Consider the following 15,443-nt stretch of genomic DNA (forward strand, 5'->3'; position numbering starts at 1 on the left):
TGTAAGAGAAGGTATTTTTTGTCATAGAACCCAAGGGATTTTTCCATTTATGGCAACTCCATCTTCCCATCTTTGAAGGTATTGGCTGAGGAAACAACGATTGTGGTGTAGTTGTGATCCTGCTGCTACACCAAGGGTCATTTCCAGCCTTCACTTGGTAGCAACCTGATCTTTTTTTTTTTTTTTTTCATATAATGAAATTATTTAGCCCACAAATTCTGAGTTCCAAAACTGATGTGGAAAAACAAGTACAATTTTATGCTGGTAAAAAGTTTTCAATGTTTTAAAGAATTTCAATTTTAAAGTAATTTCTCCTCTGTTTATTTACACACCAATACTTTTATGAGTAAGTTTTCATATTGATTTGTACATCGCTTAAGATTTTTTCAGCTGCGTACCAAAATTGACCTAAAAATGCCAGAATCTTTTGGGAACACTCCAGGAGTACTTATATTATTAACTAAAAACATTCTGAAGCATCCTCCTAAAGCAGCCTAACTCTTCACATCTTTGAACAAATGCTTGATTCTCATACTCACCTGTTTCCCAGCTCTTAGTAATTTCTGTGCTCATTTTTTATGATCAAATATAGTTTTCATATCTTTTTTACTCTTATTCCTCAAAAAAACCCCCAAAAAACCCCAAAAAACAAAAACAAAAAACCCAGATGGGATCAAAACTTCTTCATCTTGCTTTATTTTCCCTTACCTTTTTTTCCTCAAATATGTGCTGTTTACCTCCTTTTATCTATGTCCATGTCTTCCTAATCTGTTCTTTCTCTGAAGTTCATTTTTTGTCTGTGAGCTTTGGCTGCTTTCAGCTGAGGAATATGAAGCAGCTGTTAGCTCAGTGTAATCAGCCAGGGAAGCCTGGTTTGTGTTTGCTGTCCGTCACTGGAGGCAGTAACCCCAAGCTCTGATTTCTTGCTGTCGGCATTTTCCAAGTCTCTTCTCCTGCTCTCTCTATTCTTCTCAGTTTTCTCCTATCCCTGTAAACTTTAGTTTCCCTTTCTCTTTACCTTTTCTTTATTTATATATTTTGCTTATTGCACCATTTTTGATGAAAAAAAACTCTACGAATATATCTGATCCATGTACACGTCTCAGAAGAGAGTGAAACCTCTAATTATGTAGCTTAAAAAAACAAATAGGTCAGACAATAAGCCAAGGAAAAACAGGGGTGAAGTGCTAGAGGTGTTTAGGTAAAATTTGTCATAACAGAGATGGATTCATGTGGATATATCATGCTAGCAAAAATAAATAATTTGAATACAGAGGAAAAGATACTAGTAGAATGTTTAGGGAGGGTTATCATATGTTTGCATTTTAAATTCTTTTATTGTTGATTGTCCTGGTTTCATCTGGGATAGAGTTGATATTCTTCCTAGTAGCTGGTACAGTGCCATGATTCAGATTGTGAATAATGCTGATAAGACACTGAAGGTTTAGTTGTTGCTGAGCAGGGCTTACACTAAGTCAAGGACTTTTCAGCTTCTCGTGGTGCCCTGCCAGCAAGGAGGCTGGGGGTAGACAAGAAGCTGGGAGGGGACAGAGCCAGGAGAGCTGACCCCAACTGGCCAAAGGGATATCCCACAGCACTTGGTGCCATGCTCAGCAAATAAACTAGGGGAGAGCTCGGGGGGGATACCCTGCTTGGGAACTGGCTGGGCAGTTTGGTGAGCAATTGATTTTTTTATTTGCATCACTTCTTTCTATTGGGTTTTACTTCTCTCTCCTTTTGATATTTTCCTTTTCATTGCTATTATTATTGTTATTATTAAATTATTTCAATTATTAAACTGATCTTATCTCAACCCACGAGTTCTCTTACTTTTAACCTTACTTTAAACCCCAGTTGAGGAGGAGCATGAGCAAGTGGTTATGTGAGGCTTAGTTGCCAGCTGGGGTTAAAGCACAGGATTTGTTGCTTACTTTGGTTTTTGCTTAACAGGAAAATAATTATGATTATCTGTCAATAAATGTTTCTTTCTCTTTAGGAGTTCTGGGCTCTCCAGGATCTGGGTAAACACAAATTATTTTCAGAATGGGTTAGAATGTACCTCCTGAGATTACACAGGTAATTCTGATTGCACTTTAAAGTGTGTATTTGCCAGAAGCAGGCAACTTTAGTCTGCAGTGATTTTGCATAGTTTTTAATGGGTCTAATAAACTGGTCCAAACATGGTTTCATATGCCTTTTTTGTTTTCTTGGTTCTGCATTGTGCTGGATTCAACAATAATTACTGTTGTAGTTCTGTTTTGACACTCAGGTATATAAAAATGACATGGTAGGAGTAATTTCTATTCTTTGTCCTTCATTGAGCATCTGATCTGTTTTTTTTTGGTTAACAGTTTTTCTTAAAATACCAATTCTACACATTCAGTCCAAGAATCACAAACAGTCTTTGCAAGTATATAGGAATGAATAGTGTTTAATTACTGTTTATATATATATATATATATATATTTACCATGTAATAATATTGCTTTATAGTGGCAGGGGATGGAAGTTGAACAGTTGCAAATACACAGATTGTGTTTGTAAACCATGCTGTTGCATAGATAGGAATGCACAGGATTCTTTTGTGTTAAATCAATAAAGAATCTAACATTTTTTTCTTAGTTATATATGGTATACATGGCTAATAGTAGTAAAAATAAATACATATCAGGTACTTGGAAATTTTATTCAGTAAATAAAATTCTTAGGGGAAAAATCAATACAAGGCACAAAACCTACAAGAAAGTGTGCAGTTTTTTCCAAGTGTAATCATTCGTAGAGATTCACACCAGCTTCTGCCAAACACTTAATGATTTTAATAGAAGCCAAATAAGATATTTCTAAAAATAAATCAGCTTAATCCTCACTAGCTAAAGTCCTTTCTGTTTTTCTTCTTTTTGTTGGTTTTTGATGTGTAGTAACAATGGTGACTCAGACGCCAAAAGAAGAATAAGAATGGCAAGTGAGTAAAACAATCCAAAGGAATCATATGCTTGCAGATGGCAAATATCTATTTACATATATTTCTTTAGTGTCAGATATTTTTCTTTTTGGATAGAACTAAAATACAGTATCTTTCTGAAGAGGAGAAGCTCTCATTATGCTACTCCAAATGTTGTCACACTATACATTCATTCTGTCTGTCTCTGCCCTTTCTACATGCTACAAAGAATTCATATTTCTGATAGGGACACACTTTTTCTTTCTGTCACCCAGAGGAAAAATTCCATGTGAAAGGTCATAGAAGGCAAAGGAATGGGCTTTGATTCTCCAAGTTATTCTAAACACAAAATGGCAAAGGTACTGCAGTTAGGTATCACAGCAGAAACAGTGGATATGAAACTCCAAGAATTGTTTCGCAGGAGGTATTTTTGATCTGCAGTAAGCTGTGGTAAATTTGTGAAATTTGCTTATAAGAGAAAATGAGCAACTGAAAATCAATGACCAAAAGGGAATAAAGGAACTACAAGATCTGATCAAACTCTGCACGTGAGGCTTCACTGTTACACTGCTTTGCAGGGTGCTTCCTGCAAAGCAGGATGGAAATGGCTGCACTCATTTGTTAGATATTGACTGGCCACTTTCTTCTAAAGCTCCAATCGATTTGCTAGGAAAATGGCAGGAGCTGGAACTGACTTTCAGTAATGAGGTAGTAAAACTACAGAGGGCACAATTTATGGTTTCAGGTTTGCATCCCCATTTTCTAACAAAGGCTCTATCCTTTTTAAAGAACACTTCTTAAAATTCTATATGCATTTTAGAAAGTTAATATGAAAAGAGCTACCAAGAAGAAATATTAATTGTTTTTTGATAGGGTTAAGAAGCTTCATCTGTGCGTTTCTGAGGCCCTTCGCTCAATTATCGTTTTGAATTTTCAAGCTCCTGTTTTCTTCAGCTAAAATTGAATGCTGAAAACTGTCTAAACACACTTCTTATGTTTCTGTATCTTTTAAATCTTCTTTTAGAGAAAATCATGACATTCTGAGGTTTTATTCCAAATCAGAAAGGATCCTAATTTGTCAATGATCTTTTTGCAAACCATCATTATTTTTTTCTTCATGCATCTCAGAGGATCTCATAGTACAGGAGACAGATGAAACATGGAAAAGGTTTTGCCTCCAAAATCATACATGTGCTAATGGTCTTAGTTTTGGTAGCAGTCAAAACTTGATCTGCAAAGATTCATGGTTCAGTTAATCTTCTTCCATATAATCAACCATCACTCTCTATACATACTGCAGAGCTGCAAACATTTATAATAGGCTACTGATGTTAGTTTGTTATTGTTTTATTTAAAATCAACAACCTTTGTTGGACTTTGCTAGCTGCTCCATATTACAGGATGACTGAATTTTCTTACAGAGGTTTTGGGATTTTTTTTTGTTCTTTTTTGCATTTTTACGTCCATGGTTTTAAATAGATTGCTTAGATGCCCCCATGGTCTCTTTAAAAGTTATTTCAGTTTTTGTTTTGTTTGTTGTTTGTTTGTTTGAGCATTTGCTTGTAACAGTCATCCTTGTCAGCACAACTTCCAGAAGAAATCTGGTTCAATTCAGTCAACTCTGCATTTTTACCCAGCATTTCAAGTTGAAGACAAATCTGTCCTGGCTCCTCAGATTCTCAACTGGGTTTGGAAGTTCCACTAAATTGCGTACTGCTGTCTTTGACTGACCTTGAATATATTGGCATTAATACCTCATTATTCATCACCCTTCCCTAATTGTTAGTAAGTGTCATAAAAAAATCTCACTTCTCAGAGTATGTTAACTTGAATAATTTGAAGTCATCACTTATTCATTATTTTTATTTTTTTTCCCTTTATTGAATTTTCAGTTCTTAGTAGTGTTTTATCTTGCACTACCTAAACTTAGTTCTTCTGGAGTTGATCAAAAAGTTTTGACAGTCCAAGTCTAAAATTGTATTTCTTTACAAAAGCAGCTTGTAAAAAAAGTCAACCAGATCATGCTTATAAAGGCACAAAAGTTCTTCTGCTTTGTCCTTTTCTTACCTGGCTTGTATTACTCTTTCATAATTATCTTGTCACTTGTGTTAAATACCGATATTTTTAAAACCACTGTGAAACTTGTCAATTTGCAATTGTTAAGAATTTATTTCTGGGACAAATATTCTCCTGCTAAAATGACTCACAGCTCTAATGTGAATTACCATTTTTTGAATGAGTCATATGTTAACTTTTTCACCTTTAAAAATATTTTTTTAAATAGTTATCACACTGTACTATTGATAACTCATTTACTGGATTAAATCAAATACTTGGCCAGAACAAATTGTTTTGCCAAGTGGTAAAACACTGTTTTTAGCAGTTAGGGCAGAGTGTTGTTATGCCTCTGTAGAGGTTATCAGAATTCCCAGTAGACAGTTGTATTTACTGGCTTTTTTAATATGTGTAAGTACATACTGGACAGTGGGAATGCGAAAAAGATGAATGTCTGTGGCTCCTTCTAATGTATTATTTGTAATTAAAATAATTAAATAATTGATTAAAGGAATTGAGTAGAAGGAAGTTTGAGATGGTAATTTTGATGATTCCTCTGCTTTTTCCAGTATCCTCTTTCAAATATGCTATAAGGATATTTATAAGAATATTTTATAAAGCTCAATGGATTTTTAAAAAGAAATATATAAAACTAACATTTATTCATATAAAACCTACTGGTACATCAGTGGAAAGGGAAGGAGATGAAGTTTGCGTATGTCCATAAATCACAGACTTTTGGTTTCAAGTGCATGAGTGAAACACCTTTGGTATCACTAATACCTTAATATAATAAATGCTTACTGAATTGGGGAAAATATACAGACCAATGGCAAATTAAAACTTCAAAGCAGGCTTGAAGTGTTACAATTACTCTGTAACATTGTTTTGATCATTAGGGAAAACTTACTGAAGTAGAATTCTAGCCTTTAATTGCAGAACAAAAATAAGAATTTCACTGACATAATCTGCTAAAAATTGATAATTAGAGCCACGTGTGCTGATATGAATTGTCCCTGGCATACAGTTTGACAAAACTCCTTTTATAAGTTGTTAGTGGCTCTGCTGTAGGATATATCCTGGTTTACTAATTCAGCAGTTTTCATTTTCCAGTGTTGCTACATTCTCTCTCCTGCTTATTAGATAAAAGCAGCCTGAAACAAGGCAGGGAAGCAGTGCATCTGTCATGAGGGTTTCCAAAAGGATACAGCGGACAGCTGTGGAAAAAATGGAGGAACCTCTGCCTAGCCCCAACCAGGAGATAAAAAGGAAATTTGAAAAAGCAGTTTCTAAAAAATACAGCTGAAATGTAATATTAAAGGCTTTTATGGCTAAACTTTTGTTACGACATAGAAGGAGTATCTATATACATATATTTAAAGGATATCTTAGTAATTACTTTTTAAATTAAATAATACAATATTAATTTTTGTGATCTCTAGGAAGGTATTGACAACATTGAAAAGTTTTCCATCAACACAGCAGGAACCTAGGCCATGGTAAACCCATTGTACTTGAAAAGCCTGCTGGTGTTCCTGACAGGAAATCCTTCCTCTATCAGTGTCATGTTCTGTGCTATTCTAATTTCTGTTTGGCACTTTGGCACTACCGATAGTGCAAGTTTAAAAAAAATCCTTTAGCAACTCATAGAATTAAGTAGACTGATTAATTCCTTTTCCTTTTTATGCATTTTTTCTTGATCTGCAAATTTAAATCTTCTTGAAGATTTCAGTGACATGTTTCAATGACTGTTTTCCTTTCGTTGAATATGTCTAACTAAATTTAACATTATTTACTCTTGGTTTCAGCTGTTAATCCTAGATACATACTTAGGAATTGGATGGCAGAATCAGCAGTGCAAAAAGCTAATTTGAATGATTTCTCGGAGGTAAAATGAGCTTTTTTTTTCTTGACAGATTTAATAATGACTGGCATGACAGCTAATGAAACAATTTTTACATTTACCCTTTGAACTGTACTACATTTTGACCAAAACTGTACCATATGCTTTTAAAAATATTAACAAAATTATTAATAGTACTAATTATAACATAAATAGTACTGACTGTATTAATAGTAGTACTAATAATAGTAAGCAATTCATGTGATAGTTTCTGGAGCCAGGAGGGTGCATAAAGTGCAAAAACTTTCCTTCTTTACCAGAAGATATTTGGTATAAAAGCTTACCCACTTTTAATTGCTTCCAGGTTCAGCTCCTAGAGCAGGTTTTACAGCAGCCCTTTCAGAGGCAGGAGGCTGCAGAGAGAGCAGGGTACTCCCTGCGCCCCCCAGCCTGGGCCAGGCATCTCAAAGTCAGCTGTTCATCCTGAGGGAAATTCAAGCAAGCAAGAAGAATGATCAAGGTCAAAGCTCAAGCCTTCAATCAGGGCTAATGGATCAAGCCACAGGAACTTCTCTCCCTTAGACTTTGTGGACTGGAATCTGCTACTGTTCTTGACCAACTTATGGAGTCTCAAGATTAAAGAAGTGCATCACTATATATGGGTGCATCAGCAGATTATACTGGCATTGACAACTCTGCCTCTCACATTCAAATGTGCATTACTTTGAGTCCCAATATTTAAGTTCTGCCAAACTGTAACACTTAAACCTCTCAAAATTCATGGCTGATCAGGTGGGTTTTAATAGCTTTTAGTGACTGATCAATTTAAAATCCATGTAAGCTAGTTTTAATAATGCAGTATTTTGATGAATTTTCCTCTTGCTGTTACACACTTGTCAAATATAGCTGTGTTCTGCAGACGTAAATGTTCTTAAATCTTGGATACCTGGCACAGAGGATCATCTCAGACCTTGACAGCTTTTCTCATTCTGATTATGTTTTGTCCCATTAAACTGACAAAAGATTTAAAGGAAATTCAGTTAAATAGTTAGCAAAGATGTCTGTCTTGGGAGAGACAAAAGATGTCTGTCTTACTCCAGAGTAAGTTTTGGTGTCTTTGTTGGTGTCAGGTACCTATCCAGAGGACCACTGCTCTTTCAAAGTATCTTTTAGTAGGAGTGGAAAGATTATTGGTGCATAGATATGAAGTCTTAGGAAAAATTAACTGTTTGGTCCTGGAAAAAGACTGTGTTGGAAGCATCTCAGCTGAGACTGCTTCCATTTCAGGTATGGAGGAAGGCTAAAAAGGACATGCTGCAATTTCAGATATTTTCAGGCTAAAATACTGTAAGGTCTAGTGATGTACAGCCCATTTAGAAGGCAATAGTTTGGTAGAGGTAGAAGGATTAATTTCTTTTTACAAATGCTTTGAATTACAGCATTGGAACATCTTTTTGGATTTTACAGCATATTTTGGTACCAGATCAAGCCAGATAATTGTGTATCAATAAGAGGCAGCTTTGTTCTTTGAATGGAGTTTAAATCTTACATTTAAAAAATTCCATGTAACTATTTACCTACACAAAATACTTGATAGAGGTCTATTCATCACAGCATTTTACTTGATTTCTGGAGTTTTCTGTAGGCTTTGATTTTTTTTGTTTTGAAGAAAGTTCTTTTGTGTAAGATTAAGTGCATGAATTATGATCGACTGCAGATGTAAAATGTATTAAAATTGATTTTTTTGTGTTGTAACAAAAGAGAAGGGACGAAATAGGGTGGGAGGCTGAGCGTTCTGGTGAGAAGAGTGAATGCTAGAAAAGCCATTGTAAAAGTCTCAGTGCTTTGTGACCTTACTGTGCAACATTTTTCCAAGGACATGTTCTGCTTTATTTTGATGCTGGATGTATATTTCATAAAATTCATTTGATTTAAAAATGGTTGACTCACAGACAGCTGTTGCCACCTAAGTATGTCAAATATGTGCACTCCTAACACCGAGTCAGAAAATGACACCTAGCTCTTCAATGATTCTGCGTAACGCTTCCTTCTGTTGTATATGGAAAGCGATTGGGAAACAGTAATCCTTTCATCACTTTAATTTTTTTTTTTAACTCCTATTTTTAACCCTCTTACTTTTAGGTCATTGGTATTTTTCCCCTCCACTTTGAACTGAGGCTTGTATGAGCCTTGCACTGGTCTCGAGGCATTTCTCAGTTTGGCAGTTTGAAGGTGCATAGATACCTTTTGAATGTCCCAGCATGTCAATTCAAGACTTCCAGGTGACACTTTTATTAGTGGTGGGCATAGTTCTCTTGGTGAGAGCTTTTTTCTCAGTTCAGCTGAAAGCAAGGGAGCTCAAAAACCAGTAAGAGCTGGATGGACTCTCTCTGTGTCAGCTTAACATGGTGTTTAAAGCAAAATCATTTCAGGAAGAAATGCATGGGGTTCCAAACACTGTTTTAAGCTTTAAATAAAATAAAACAAAATAAATTTTTTTAAGTAGTAATTTCAAAGGGAAAGACGTTTATGAAGACATGGTTACAGCTTATTTCTGCTAAGCTTGTAATGCAGGTATGTAAGTATTGACAAACTAACCTTAAGCCACAAATAAGACTAGAGATGACCGAAAACACAGACCATGGCACTGCCACCAGCATATCATTCTTCTTGCCTCCACCACCACTTCTGGATCGAGGAATTCTGACAAACACAGCAGGCTCACCCCCTGCTCTGTCAGCTGCTTTTATGCATTTATTTATTTAGACCACACACTTCATTCTTTATGCTTTTTTTATAATTCAAAATACAGAGATATACTGCTGATGGTATCTTAGAAGGTCAAGTGTGTATGAGAAGAGGCAAAGACCAGAATAAATAAAAACAAAGTCTAGAAGGTGTAGGCAAAAATTCTTTAAAATATTTGAAGTTCCAATTCCCAGTAAAATGGCTGTTCATTAACTGTGACACTTTTTACAGATATAAAATAGAAGCTATTTTTATTTAAGAGCTAACAATGAATGCTTCCTAAACGAATAGTGGAGAATTAAATGGGGAGAATAAATGAAAAAAATGTAGGAGGAGACATTCCTATCAGGTACAAGATAATTACAAAGTCTTTCACAAGACAGATCATCTAGGTACAGTTTGAAGACAAATGTTAACCAAGAGAAAAAAAAATCCTGCTTACCATGGAAGCATACATGATTTCAAAATAAAATTATTTTCTTTGTCTAAGGTATGAGATTTCAAAGCTTCAGCTGTGAATGCTGACAGGTACAACTGAGTTGCATATAGAAACAGGAGTGTATAACATTTGGGGTGACACTGTCTGGAAATGGTTCTTACATCTCACAGTAATCTAGCTGAGATTTTAATTTTTAAGGCAGACTATTTAAAAAAAATTTAAAAGCATCTTTGTATTGGAAGAAAACCCCCCATAGCTGAAAGTTTTCTGATAAAGAACTTCTAAGGGCAATTCTGTAAAAAGGGATCTTCCTTCCCACTTCTCAAAATTTGCATGAGGACATTGTATTTTTCCTTTAACTCCAATTCTACTAAAAAGGCAGCCAGAGTAGATGCATTTCACTTTCTGAAATGGCTGGCTCCACCATCCCTGGCTGTTCTTGTGAAGGGAAGCAAGACTCTACAGCTAATTCTTACCTTTGTCTGGTGCTGGAATGGGAGTTAAGAGCAGGGGATGGTGAGGTGCAGGGGGAAAGGGGCAGGTTGCAGGGACAAATTGGGGGTCAAAGGGTGCCCCACCTTCTTGAGACCCACCAAGAGGAACTCTGAAGGAGAATTCCTCCTGGAGAAGCCTGATCCAGCATGATCTTCTGTGATGCCTCACAAAACCAGCTATGTCTTAAAGTCTACCCACTCCCAGAGTTCAGGAGGTGTTACCCCTTTTCTTCTCAAGAGCTTTCATTAGGTCAGACATGAAATCTGCTTGCTTGCCTCCCCCTGCAATCAGAGGTGGCCCCACTGACTGTAGCTCTCCATCTTGTCCTGTGTTTTCCAGCCTTTTTGGAGGAAGTGGCACAGGTTTCTTCACGGGAGGTGGTGGAGGCTTACTGGAGACAGGTGGAGGTGGAGGAGGTAATGGCACATCTCCATTACTGCTGCTGGAGACTGGTGGTGGTGGAGGCACAAAATCAGGAGGTGGTTCCCAGAAATCGGGTGGTGGTGGTGGAGGAAAATCAATCTTCAGTGAAGGTGGTGGTGCTGGAAAGCTCTCTGGATCTGTTAGGAAAATGCCACTGTCTCGTTTCACTTTGGAGGGTAGAACTGGTGAAGCAGAAATAGCAGATGAACGCCTTTCAGGTGGAGGAGGAGGCTGCAGTGAGGTCCTCTTACTCTGGACTTTCTGTGGCCTCAGCAATGGTTGTGCCAGGCCAGGTGCACTGGCATTATTTGTTTCAGCCTTTAATAAACAGAAAAATAAAAGGACAGACACAGTCAGTAGACATGTAAACTAATGCCACTGCCTAAGAACATAAAAAGATGTGAAAACACATGAGTGTAGTAGACAGGGAAATTAGGTAGAGTACATTTCACCTGAAACATGAAAAGAGTATTTTGTTTTCTTTCTGGAGCTGCCCGTAGAGGTTTCACAGAGGAAACCTCCCTATTTGATGAGTGATTTCAAAATTTTAAGTAATTGCAGTTAGTAAGACTAAAGGAAGTATCTTTGGGATTCATTGTCCTTGAGCCCGGAAGAAATGATCCTTGAATACTGACCACCTCTCTTGGACCCCTCTTCCCTTCAGGGCCTTCCCCCATGGGATTCTTCCAAGAAGATCCCTAAAGATGCTAAAGTTAGCTCTCCTGGAGTCCTGTTTGAAATCTTGCTCTCTGTCCTGCTACTCTTCCTTCAATACTGAATTCTACGGTCACTGCAGCCAAGGCTGCCCCAACCGCCACATGTCCAACAAGGCTTCCCTGTTTGTTAGTGTAAGGTCGGGCAGCCCAGCATTCCCTGTGGGATCCTTCACTACCTGTGACAGGAAGTTATCAGTGCTTTCCAGGAACCTCCTGCACTGCTTGTGCTTTGCTGTTTTGCTTCTCCAGAAGATGTCAGTGTAGATAAAGCCCCCCAAGAACTTGGGCCTGTGACTGTGGGGCTGCTTCCAGCTGCCTGTGGAAGGCCTCATCCACTCCCTCCTTCTGATCAGGTGGCCTGTAGCAAACACCCACAGTGGTGTCACCCTTACTAGTCTGTCCTATTATCCTCACCAGGGCAGAGCTCGGCACTCTCCAAGTGTTGCTTCACATCAAGGGCAACTCCACCACTGCACCTTCCTGGGCTGTCTCTCCTAAACAGCCTGTGGCCCTTCATGGCAACATTCCAGTCATGGGAGCTATCCCACCATGTCCATAATTGCAGTGAGATTGAAGCCCAGTGGCTGCATGGAGATCTCCAGTTCCTCCTGTTTGCTACTTCTAGAGAAAAGTGCTCTGCATCCCTGCAGCAGCATTAATTCTAGCAAGAACTAATTATAACATGTATGTCTCCTCTTCCTCACTCCTTGCCAACAAACATGGAAGTAAATGAGACACAGGAGGAGGGAACCAGTGGCTGAATTCTCAGAATGTAATCTGGTCCAGAGGAAGTAAAGTTCAGAAAAGAGAAACAGGAGGAACTCAGAAACAGGAAGAGTAGAACATGTAATGCTCGTGACAGGAAAATCCTAGGAATTTAATTTCGTTTGTCCTATGAACTTCATACATGATAAAGAGATTGAGTGATGAACTGCAAACAAATGCACACTTTTTTCTGTATGACGTTCTTGAGGTTCTATTACTGTACGCTTTGATATTTTTACAGCCAGATTTGGTGCAAATACATGAAATTTGGAGCTCAACAAGAAATGCATTTAGAGCCTAAGGAAAACATGTAAGGTTTTCCCTCAGTTCTTCACAGTTTCTCCTTTTTTACACACTCATCTTCAGCTGTGCAGTGTTCCCTACTGAAAACACTACTATATGTGTTGTGTTTCTAAGGCAAGACCTTTTTTTTTTTTGGCAGAGACAGAACACAACACCAAGGTTCCAGCAGCACACTTTGAGACTATCCCAGCAGGCACATTCCTATTTCTGCTACATGAACTCATGGCTGCTTGTTCTGAAGAACAGAAGCAGTGGGTGGCTGTGCCTTCACCTCCCAGCGGAGGCTCCTGGTTCTGCACAGTACACACACATTGTTTGCAGTGTGCAAAGCATGAGGAGGGGCAGCCACCTTTCCCAGGAGTCAAATCCTTCTCATTGGCACTTTGAGAGGGAAGACAGTAGGTGAAAGAAAACAAACTTGGAAAACTTGTTCAGAGACGACATTTAACTGCAGTAACTGCTCACTTGTGCCTCAGATGTATCCACTTTCTTCTGAGTGTCTGGAAATTCTGTACTGGAATGATGAACACTTTGGGGAATCTGTCCATTTGACTGAACAGTACCTGTGACAAGGAGAGAGGAGCCAGAGGGAAGAGATTGTTATGTTTTTGTGATATTAACCAGATCAGGGAATACCCAACTAAGAAAAAGGCTATAAAAATTTCTTTACAACTTCCACAAGTAAACACTTGTTAAAGGGTTTTTACACATAACTCAGTAAAATCTGTTTTCTACTTCAAGCTCATTTTGTGGCTTTTCATATTCAGTTCATTAATTAAGGAAAATAAACGAAGTACCTTACATTAAAATACTTTTGTTTCCCAACAGCATTTTGAAGTTTGCAGTGTGATACATTATTACTATATTCCCAGTTTTTATGCTTTTTTTTTTCTTGGTTTAATTTAGGCTAAAGACTAAAAGCACCATAATTTCACAGCAATCAGTCATTGGAGTGGAAAGTCTGAAATCCTACAGAGGGGCTGATCCACTTTCTTTAGTAAATAAGCTAAAACATGTCCCCAGCTCTGAAATATCTGCCCCATTTGGAATCACAAGGATCTGTGAATTTCACTGTGTTCTCAGATTAGTGCAGATCCAAAAGCTGGCTGTGTTAAAGCTCTGCAAAACATCTGCCCACCATTTCTGCTTGTGCAAAGGATATGCATAAATAACCCAGTACTGTCAAATGGAGTAAGTGACTGTGAGACCAAAGAACAAATTTACAAGTTTAATTATAAAAAATCCCCTGTCCCTATGTAGTCTGATGAGGATTAAATACTCTCCAGTTTAGTGTAGCATTTTTGAAAGCTGTAAGTGTCAAAGTAGTAGACAGTGTTTGGTGCCTAGAGACTTACATTTGCAAACCTTAATGACTGCCTTAGCTCTATTATAATTTACAGTTCTGACAGCCAGTAAAGTTCCACTCATGTACTTCTCAGATGTTAGTGAACCTTTAGCTGTCTACACTGTAGACTAAGCACAACAATGGCTTTAATCTTGACATGTACTTTACTGATCAGCAAAGAGGTTGTAAGACTATGATAAGAAATAGAACAAAATATTTTTACTGCCATACCTGCAAATCACATGACTGGCAAAGAAGACAAACTCTGCAGTGTGCCTCATTTACTAAGGCTATTTAAGCTTCAAGATACGACAGAAGGTGGTCTAACATCCTTAGGTTTTGTACCTGTGCCTGCATGTTGTTCAGTATATTTAATCCAAAGTACCATTTGGATCATTCAAACTACAATCTTGTGTTTGTTGAAGGACTCACATGGAAGTCACCAAGACATAAAACCAGTCTTGTGGCTGGTGGCAGTCTTGTGGCAGGAGATGTAAATCCCTGGGTTCTGTGGCCAAGAAAGGTTATGCTCCCTAAAGTGGAGCAAGTTACTGTCTCACCTCCCTTTGTCTGCTGCTCATAGCAGAGCAGGAGTTTGGTTTTCACACTGCTCAAAGATGTTGCTGCCCTCAGTCATACTGAGATTTAACTAAATAAAGGAGAGCAGAGAAAGATCCACTCTATCTAGTGGAGGTATGGTGTTCTACTTGGCAAAAATGATGTTACAGAAGGGTGGGACACGCTAATCTGTTTCTTCTGTTAATGGATTTCAAAAACTATGCAAGACCTGAAAGCAACACTTGCTACATCATCTCCTGTCAGCCAGCTAAAGGACTCCCAGAAATATAGTATGTGAGCCCATGCATTCTATTCTCAAAATTTATTTTTAATATAAATGTTATCATATTCTTTAGAAGTTAATTTCTTCAAAATGTTATAGTGAATTAGTATTTAAGGAAAAAAAAAGGTAGTCGAAATAATGCAAAATATACATACCCAAATGCAAAATATTTATCTTTGTAGTGATAAGGAACATCTGCATAAAGTGACATCTTCCATCTTTCAAACATCATGATATTGTGCAGGACCACTACATAGATTGATTTTTTTTTTGTGTTCAAAGGCACACAGTAAGGCAGAGAGGGAAACAACATATTTTGACTGAAGTGCACCTGGGATGCTTCAGAGCCACAGACTACACAGGCTGGGGTATATGTGAAAATACCAATGCTGGTTACAGCACTGTGTCCAGGGAATAATGGCTACATGGTAAGTGAGAACCAAAGTTTCACCTGCCTTCCTTGGCTGCCACTGAAGTTAACAGAGTACAGCCCCTGCCCAGTTCACACAGGACTGTAGTTTTCTATAGC

At 37.7% G+C, this 15,443-nt stretch overlaps 2 protein-coding genes across 6 annotated transcripts in view; one reads left to right on the plus strand and one right to left on the minus strand.

Moving 5' to 3' along the window:
• LOC128820145 (protein adenylyltransferase SelO-like) overlaps positions 1 to 9,332 on the plus strand; it is a 24,149-nt gene extending 14,817 nt beyond the window's left edge. For 2 of the 4 annotated variants that reach the window (XM_054000704.1, XM_054000711.1), the window contains exons 16-18: positions 1,997 to 2,076; positions 2,919 to 2,962; positions 7,204 to 9,332. In XM_054000704.1, the coding sequence (XP_053856679.1) occupies positions 1,997 to 2,076; positions 2,919 to 2,962; positions 7,204 to 7,421 (342 nt within the window). In that variant the 3' untranslated portion in view covers positions 7,422 to 9,332. Of the gene's footprint in view, positions 1 to 1,996; positions 2,077 to 2,918; positions 2,963 to 4,578; positions 4,727 to 6,804; positions 6,885 to 7,203 lie in introns of those variants that run through there. The other 2 variants (XR_008440849.1, XM_054000714.1) reach the window with 2 other exon arrangements.
• A 489-nt stretch (positions 9,333 to 9,821) lies between these two features.
• APBB1IP (amyloid beta precursor protein binding family B member 1 interacting protein) overlaps positions 9,822 to 15,443 on the minus strand; it is a 63,845-nt gene continuing 58,223 nt past the window's right edge. For both annotated transcript variants that reach the window (XM_054000695.1, XM_054000684.1), the window contains 2 exons: positions 13,194 to 13,291; positions 9,822 to 11,262 (listed from right to left, as the gene is read on the minus strand). In XM_054000695.1, coding sequence (XP_053856670.1) covers positions 10,729 to 11,262; positions 13,194 to 13,291 — 632 coding nt within the window. In that variant the 3' untranslated portion in view covers positions 9,822 to 10,728. The remainder of the gene's footprint in view (positions 11,263 to 13,193; positions 13,292 to 15,443) is intronic.

Source organism: Vidua macroura, chromosome 1, assembly GCF_024509145.1.
Source record: "Vidua macroura isolate BioBank_ID:100142 chromosome 1, ASM2450914v1, whole genome shotgun sequence".
Classification (NCBI taxonomy): Eukaryota; Metazoa; Chordata; class Aves; order Passeriformes; family Viduidae; genus Vidua; species Vidua macroura.